At 36.2% G+C, this 8,683-nt stretch overlaps 1 protein-coding gene across 1 annotated transcript; it reads left to right on the top strand.

The window, feature by feature from the left end:
• Positions 1-3,672: 3,672 nt before the first annotated feature.
• LOC102605018 (uncharacterized) lies at positions 3,673-6,464 on the top strand. Its single transcript, XM_006341209.1, has 3 exons — positions 3,673-4,040; positions 4,868-5,028; positions 5,265-6,464. The coding sequence occupies exons 1-3, from the start codon at positions 3,720-3,722 to the stop codon at positions 6,424-6,426; spliced, it is 1,644 nt and encodes a 547-aa protein (XP_006341271.1). The 5' UTR covers positions 3,673-3,719; the 3' UTR covers positions 6,427-6,464.
• The last annotated feature ends 2,219 nt before the right edge of the window (positions 6,465-8,683 follow it).

The raw sequence follows: 8,683 nt of genomic DNA, 5'->3' as shown, positions 1-8,683 counted from the left end.
TTAAACCTAGTGCTCTGATACCAAGTTTGTCGAACCTCGATGCTACCCCCAGGACGCGGACACGGGACCTCGGATCACAGATGTCTCCAAGCTAACCCTGCTGGCATATCATAAGCTTACTAAAAAAACTGAAATAAAGAAATACTATGCGGAAGATAAATCATCATGTAAACTGAAATGATGGGGAATACCCATATACTAAATCTGAATATATGAAACTTAGAGTTTAAACATCAACTGAAAAGTCAAACTCTAACACTATAGTTGAATCTAACTATGTCTTAAAATAGCCTCTAACTGACTAGAAGTGCTGGGACATGCCCCAGCTAAATCTAGCAAACACTGAAACTTAAACTAAAAGCAAATAAAGACAATAATGTCAACTGTCCTCGAAAAATGAGGACTCACCACTGATGTTGCTGAACAGATGATCGAGAACCGATCTATGCATGATGTGGAAGCTGAGAACCTGAACCTACATCACAAGAAGATGTAGCGCAGAGTATGCATCAGTACTTGAAAGGTACTGAGCATGCAAGATAGAGTAAAGCTGAACAATAACATAACTGAACCAAAGCATAATATCTGAGGAATGATATGAGATAAGCACTAAACTGATAATACTGATGATGAAATAACTGAATGTAATGACCAACTTTAGAACATGTGGAATCTGAAATCTGAACTAAAACTGATAGCATTGTTAATGCAATAGAATCTGACTGTAAGGAAGCTACTAATAACCGACATAAAACCACATGAGCTAAATATGGAGTCCGATGTATACGCCCCATCGAGAGGAACCAATATACCCGGCCAAAGGTATAGAGGCATGACTGGCGTGATCACTAAAATAATTCCCATAGAGGGAACTTACAACCTACGGGGCACGTAGTTCTGGGACTTGAGGGTGACTGACCCTAGTCCACTCGGTATTAAGCTTCTCCCAATTAGAATATAAATAAGCAATGTTATTAGTCAAATGTTGAAGTACTGGATAGCTCAACTACTGACATGCAAACTCTGAGAATGTAAAAATTATGACTGATAATATGACATTCGTAAACTGAAGCATGTGTATATCTGAATAATCTGAATGATCTGACCTAGCATGCATAATTCATGAACTAACGAATATATACAACTAGGGTTTTGATTATCATACGGGAAACTGAGCAAGAACATGATAATCTTATTTGGATCATTCTAACATCTAAAACCCAACAATTTCTAACATTCAAGAAACCCTAGGTCCAGATAATATTAAGGGAATCAAGATTCTGACTAAAATATAGGGACCTAATGGGTGAAAGGAATCCACTAGTGAAATCCACATACCTGGTGACGAATTCCATGGAGAAATCTTTTGATTTTGGGGCTAGAATTGAAGGAAACCTTGTTGCGTTCTTGGAAAGCGTTTGTCGACTCTTTCTCCTCTCTGGTTCTAAGTTTGATCGATTACTTTGAGAAAGAATTGACTATAGTAGGTTCTAATTAGTTTACTAGGCTAAAAATGATCAAAACCACGTACTTTAGGGGTCCAACGCATAAGGAAAAGACCAAACGACCTCTGACTTAATTGTTGTCGGGGCCAACTGACAGACCAGACCCACGGAATGTGGATCGACCGACGGTTTGTGCTGGTCAACCAGCGATCGTCGTCTGGGGCTTGAATCTGGGGCCTCGATCACAGACCAGGAACACGGTCTGTGGCCTGGCCTACGGTCCATAGGTTCGATCGTTGGTCGACACTTGGCAAAAGTTTTGGGGCTTTCAGGGGAAGGGTCGCAGGTGGTGAACCACGGACCACCAACGCAGGCAGTGGGTCACCCTACGGTTCATGGGTGGTGCCCGTCGGTGCCACCTGCAACTTTAGAAATCTGCAATTGGCCTCTTTACGGATGCGGGGTGTTACAATTACAAATGAGCTAAATTAAAATCCAAATTTCTTGATAAGGAATTCACTATGATATACCATTCCCTGTGGGATCCCACTTTGACTCTTCGTTGGATTTTTACTGACTACAATTGCTCACTCTTTTAATTGGTTTTGGAGGGTGATTTGAGCGTTATCAATGAACCCTTTTGTCCTTGAGCCAAAGCATATATGGAATGTACATTCTACAATATCACACAGAAATATCAAACGTGGAAAAAAGAACAAATTGTCTCCTCAATTCACATAACAACTACTACTACTATTGCGCCCCGTACCCAAACAAGCTTGGGCAGCATACTTCCATTAACTAAAAGAGTAGTTGGATAAATGTGAAGATATTCTAAGCCAATTGAGTAAATAAGACATGTAAAACATCTGGAAATACTATAAGTGATTACCCTGTAAAATGTTTTTAGAGTTATAAGACTGGTTCTCCCAAAGTACAACTCATGATGGCATCACGTCCTAAATAAGAAAGAAACAAGTGGGGTAAGTGAGTAAATAGTTTGAGCCATGAATTTATTAAGGGTGAGTAATTTGAGTTAGGTCTAATTTTGGTAAATAGTTTCACATTTAGGTCTATTTTGTGTAGTTTTCCCTTTCATATATCTATCAATAAAATGAGCCTCAAGCTCCAAATTTGACTTTAAAAAAAAAACTATCGTTCAAAGTGCACAATAGATAATACTCCATTTGTTTCAATTTATGTGATATTTTTCATTTTTCGAGTGTCAAACAATTTAAATTTGACTAGGAATTTGCGCACGAGATCTTCAATTTTTTTGAAATGAAATTTATATATTTGTAAACTACGTAAAAAATACTATAAGTTACAATAATTGATAATTCAAAATGTTTAAAAGATCTATGAAAAACTTACGGTAAAATATAAACTTGTTTGAATTTCGAAATCCGAAAAGTGACATAAAATAGGATGGAGGGAGTATTGGTTTATTATAAAGTGCAACAGTAAAACCTTTCCGGAGCTGATTTTTGATTTTTTGTTCCTAATAATTGGAATCAGGAAGCTCTAGCTTGTGCATTGCTTGTCTAACGGAACTGGCTACTACTATTCTCAAAATTATATTTATGTGACACATCTTTTTCTTTTCATTTCGATTAAAAAAGAATGTCATATTTCTTTATTTAATAAATGTTTAATGACAGTATCGATATCTTTTTCCTATATTGGATCCCATATATTTAGCAAAGAAGATGTATTCTTTTGTTTAAATATTGGAATACTAATTAGTCTTTAGATATTTATGAAAAGTCAAACAACATCACGTAAGAGTAGAGATTTTTAGTATAAATATAAATATAAATGTGGTTTGTTTATATTTGTTTTAATTTATGTTTGGTTAGCGAAAATTGTGTGAGATGGTACGGTTGATAAATAGTTTGGAAGAAATATGTGGTTAAATGAAGGTATTGTTGATTGGTATAAATAGAGAGAATAATAGGCAGCAATGATGAATCGGTCATAAAAGCCATAGAAGAAACAGAAAAAAAGGCTTCTTCAATGGCTTTCTACATCAAAGCCTTTGTTCTTCTTCCTTTACTCTTTGTTTCATCTTATGCTAGAAACAAACATATTAACCAAGGCTTTGACGATGCTGACGACTCTCCCGTTGGTGTCAATTTTGATCCTTCCCCTCATGGATTTTTGGAATTCCTAGATGGAAAGAAAAAGAAGAAGAAAACCAACAAGTCCAACAAGAAAAACAAAAAAAATGAATTAATATTTCCACAATTTCCCTTTCCCTTTCCCTTTCATGGAATGCACGAAAACCAAGAGGAAGTAGCACCATTAGAACCGGCTGTCGAAGTGAAAAAGAATGACATTCCAAAGCCGGATTTCGAGACGGAAAATCGTGGTGCTTGGATGTTACATTCACCAAATTCTGGTGTTGCGGCCATGCATATACAATTGATGCCAAATAACAAGGCTGTTTGGTATGACACCACAAATCTTGGACCATCTGCAATTCAAAATAACCCTCCATTTTGCAAGCCAGTCCCAGAAAGGCCTGGTGAGACTGATTGTTGGTCTCATGGTGTTCAATATGACGTTGAGAGTGGTCAAGTTAGGACATTGAAGGTTTGTTACCTCTTCCTTATTTTTATATCTCATTGCACTAATATATTATGCATGATTTACCAAAATCTCATAGTGTTAAGAGCTAATTACATTCTATTCATACGTTTTTTTTCAATTACAAAAATCCCTTAAATTTTGTGAAATCTGGATCCATCCTTAAATTTTCTGAAATTTGGTTACATCCCAAAACATCCATCAGCGTTCCGATACATCAAATAAAGTGATATATTCAACTGATACATCGCGTAAAGTAACTTATCCGATCGACAAATAGCATAAAGTAGGGATTTTTGTAATTTTTTCAAATGATAGGAAATTTTAGACAATATAATAAAATAAGTTGTGTATTTAGGTAATCTTTCCTTTATTATAGAGAAGTACATACACATGCATAAGAGGCAAATAATACATGTGCACTTAAAATTATACAGACCAGATTAACGAGATTTTTCAAAATCACTAATTTATTTAATTATTTCTATCATTATGTCACATTTCTTTATTCCTGTAAGAAATTAGTAACCTTTCTTGAGAGTTTGTGTCTTAGAATGTTACTGAATTAAATTAACATCAACCTATATTTTTTTTTCTTTTTTTTTTCTGAACCTTTTTTCCATTTTCTCATGGTAAAGCTTTAATATTTACCTAAAGATCTAAAAAGAGATCTTGTTCTTTTTCTTGCTAGGCATAAATATCATTTGCACCTTTTAAGGATAAAAAATTCATTGTCAAGGAACAAAATGAATGCTTTTTGATCTGCAAGTTCCACATATAGCTCTGTTTCCTTTTCTAATAATTGGTATTTTTTTCGTTCAATTGATACACAGATAATGACTGATACATGGTGCTCATCCGGAGGTTTGTCCTCTAATGGTGAACTAGTAAGCACAGGAGGTTATCGTGAAGGAATCCGTAGTATCAGAATCATGAATCCATGCGATAACTGCGAGTTTCAGGAAAATGCTAATGGTCTTGCTGCTATGAGATGGTACAAATATATCATTCCAATCTTACTTTTAAAAGAGTTAATCTTCCACACACTATCAACATAAAAGAAACATTGTATACTATATCCATCACTTTAAAATAAAAATTTATAATATGGCCACTAAATGTCTCTTTTGTTGTAGTTCTTAAAAAAGATAAGTAACCAATTACTAATAATATAAATATTATTGTCCATTTCTAAAATGATGGTGAAGTATTATGTTTGTGAATCAACAGGTATGCTACTCAGCATATGCTTGAGAATGGTAGCTTCATTCTTGTTGGAGGTCGTGGTGCACACAACTACGAAATCATTCCACCAGGAAGACTGCAATTTCAGGTGCAACAATTTGGGTTAAATTTCCTTGTTGAGACTGAAGACGAGAAAGAAAACAATCTCTATCCATTCGTCAATCTTCTTCCTGATGGGAATGTATTTATATTTGCCAACGATAGATCAATAATCATTGATCCTTATAGTGGAAAAACCATCCGCGATCTTCCTGTACTTCCAGGAGGTTCAAGAAACTATCCAGCATCAGGAATGTCCGCACTTTTGCCAATCAATCTCAATACTCCTAATCCTGAGGATGTTGAAGTTGAGATCATTGTTTGTGGTGGAAATACCAACGATGCCTTCAAATATTCCGAGTTTCCACCCAGACAGTTCTTCCCCGCATTAAAAGATTGTGGAAGGCTATTTGCTAACAGACAAGGAGCTCAATGGGATATTGAAGAAATGCTATCACCAAGAGTGATGGGAGACATGTTGCTTCTACCAACCGGAGATATATTGATCATCAATGGAGCAAAGACAGGAACTTCGGCATGGGATGCTGCTGAGGAACCTAATCTTGTTCCACTTCTTTATAGCCCAAACAAACCAAAAGGGCAGAGGTTCAAGGAATTGACCCCTTCACAAATCCCTAGAATGTACCATTCTGTTTCTGCTGTTTTGCCAGATGGCAAAATTTTAGTGGCAGGCAGCAATACCCATGCTGTGTATGACTTCCAGGCTAAATATCCAACTGATTTGAGAGTGGAGAAATTCTCACCTCCTTACTTGGCACCTGAGTTGGAACAACACAAGCCCCAAATTCTTGAGAATGGAGCCAACAAGGAGATGAAATATGGTCAGAATTTCAAGATCAATATCAAGTTGGATGAAGTTGTAGATGAGACAGACATTAAGGTTACAATGTATGCACCGCCTTTTACAACACATGGCTACTCTCAAGGACAAAGGCTGCTCATTTTGAAGCTTCAAGCTGTGACAAATCAAGAGGTTTCTGTAGTAGCACCACCTTCAGGCAGAATTGCTCCACCAGGCTACTATTTACTCTTTGTGGTTCACCGCGGTGTTCCTAGCCGTGGAATGTGGGTGCGCATTGACCAGTAGACATGATCAACAATATCACCAATACTTTACTTGTTTATTTTATGTATACTATTGATGTTTTATATACATAAGGAAATATATATTAAACCTTTGCTATCTTGTTTTATTCTTTAGGCAAGGTCATATACTTGTCATGGTATATATTTTTGAGCTTGTGGTTTTGGCCTTCCCCTTTAACTTAAAGATGTGATTTTCACTATCATAAGGCTTGTAACTGACATCCTAACATCTGCATAAAAGTGAAGAATTATAAAATTAACATGAATTGCAAAAGTACGCACTCTAATGAGCACATCCTTAATTAACTATTCCGTCCGGAGTAACATGAGTCAAAATTCACATGTTAGCTATGTTCTCTCGATCTCAAATTATTAGATGGTGGTTGGTAGCACCAAATTTTTGTTATGGCCTTTTTCCTAATCTCTACCTCTATGGTCAAAGAGGTCAGAATATAGGAGATCTTATATATTAATGATTGTCAATCATCTAAAGAATATGTTTAGTTTGAAAGGAACTTAATTAATACACAATCATTACACATTTATAACAGATTTGTTATGCATTCATTATCATCATCCATAACCTAAGTTTCATAACCCTAGTTATGAATTTAGCAACTCATAACTAGTGTTAAATAACAGTTTTTATAATTTGAACTATTGGAAAACATAAATGTAAAAGAAAATAAGAGAACACTTCTATTAAAGCAGCACATGCAAGCAAATCTTTTCCGTTTAACAGTAACCGTCGAAAATTGTAAGCTCTAGAAACTCATGGTCATTACCAACTGTAAACCCTAGAAACTAGCGGCAAAAGGGAGAAGTCATTACCAACTTGGCGACTCACTGAGTTAGTTTGGCGAGTTGAAGGAAGCTCGCTAAAAATGACAGAACTAAGACCTACAATTTATCAAGCGAAGGGCGAGCTAGGAAGAACTCAGTGACTTGCCGATCCACCTTGGCTAGCTCGATGGAGATCGCCGAACAAGCAATTGTCAACCCCTCACCCAATTTTCAAGTTTTTGAACAATTTTTTAGCAATGAACATAAATCGCACCTAATTCATCAAAATGAAGCTACCCATTACAACATATACCCTGGGTACTCAGACTTCCCCCAAATTTCAACAAAGTAACGATAAATTGACAATTTTCCCTTACGAATGAGATAACCAAAATTTTCATTGAGCAAATTCAAGCATAGTAGTCGATTATGGTCTAATCATACTTCCCCCATACAAAATACACACCAGACCAACATCATATCAAGATTAATTTTGTTTTAAAATACCCAACTTGGATTTCAACTCGGTGATCTCAATGCTGCTCGCCAAATCACATTTGGCAATTCACTGGCTAGGTACTTGTTCACCGAAGTTGACAGAACCTTTTGCAAGATTTTGGAACTGAGAACGCGAGCAAGGTTATGCTCGCCAAAACAACTCGACGCTTCATTGATTGGGTATTCTTCTCACCCAAATTGTCTTAAACTTAGGAAATTTTCTTCCTCCTGCACACTTCAACACACTTTACTTCCCTTGTATTCCATGCACGGTTGATTTTGGTCATCTCATCAAGCGACGCTGAAGAGACTTCAAATGGTTGCCTCATAATTCCACCTTGAATGAGTTGGTTAGCTATTCCCTTATTCGTAGAATTAGGACTCTAGTAAAGATATTGAAACGATACTTTATCTAGTAACTCATGATTAGGGCATCGTAACACTACCTTTTGGAACCTAATCCATGTTTTATGTATAGGTTCATCTTCGATTCGCTTCAAATTTTGGATGTTTTCCTAGGTTTCACCATTTTCAAAAGAGGAAACAATCTCTCAAAGAACACCACAGTAAGCTCTTACCAAGTAGTGATTGAATCTCTTGGCAATTCAGGCAACCATTTAGAATCTTTCCCCATTTGAGAAAAGGGAAAGAGCCTCAAACAAATTGACTTTTCAGTGATGTTCTTGAAAGTTAATGGCCGCATAGATCTACAAAATTGAGAATATGCTCATGGGGATCCTCATGAGCTAGACCTCCGAACACCCCATTCATTTGGAGCAAATGTAGCATTGTTCCAATTATATGAAATACAACATTCCCGATAGTTGGGAGTAACTGGATAGCTCCTGTACTTCCTATTGCATTGAAATTCACATCATCATTTTGTCCATGTTGGCTAGTATCATTTTTCCCAGCAATAACACTCATGTCATGACTTATAAAGAGCAAAAGAATGAACAAATAGTAATAATGTTCTA

Source organism: Solanum tuberosum, unplaced genomic scaffold (genome assembly GCF_000226075.1).
Source record: "Solanum tuberosum cultivar DM 1-3 516 R44 unplaced genomic scaffold, SolTub_3.0 scf00022, whole genome shotgun sequence".
Taxonomy (NCBI): Eukaryota; Viridiplantae; Streptophyta; class Magnoliopsida; order Solanales; family Solanaceae; genus Solanum; species Solanum tuberosum.
The sequence above is the reverse complement of the archived record's forward strand: the minus strand, read 5'-3'. Positions and strand labels throughout refer to the sequence as shown.

Coding starts and splice junctions, on each gene's coding strand:
- LOC102605018 (XM_006341209.1), top strand. CDS start 3,720: ATGCACGAAAACCAAGAGGAAGTAGCACCATTAGAACCGGCTGTCGAA. Junction 4,041..4,867: donor GTCAAGTTAGGACATTGAAG/GTTTGTTACCTC, acceptor ATTGATACACAG/ATAATGACTGATACATGGTG. Junction 5,029..5,264: donor GGTCTTGCTGCTATGAGATG/GTACAAATATAT, acceptor GTGAATCAACAG/GTATGCTACTCAGCATATGC.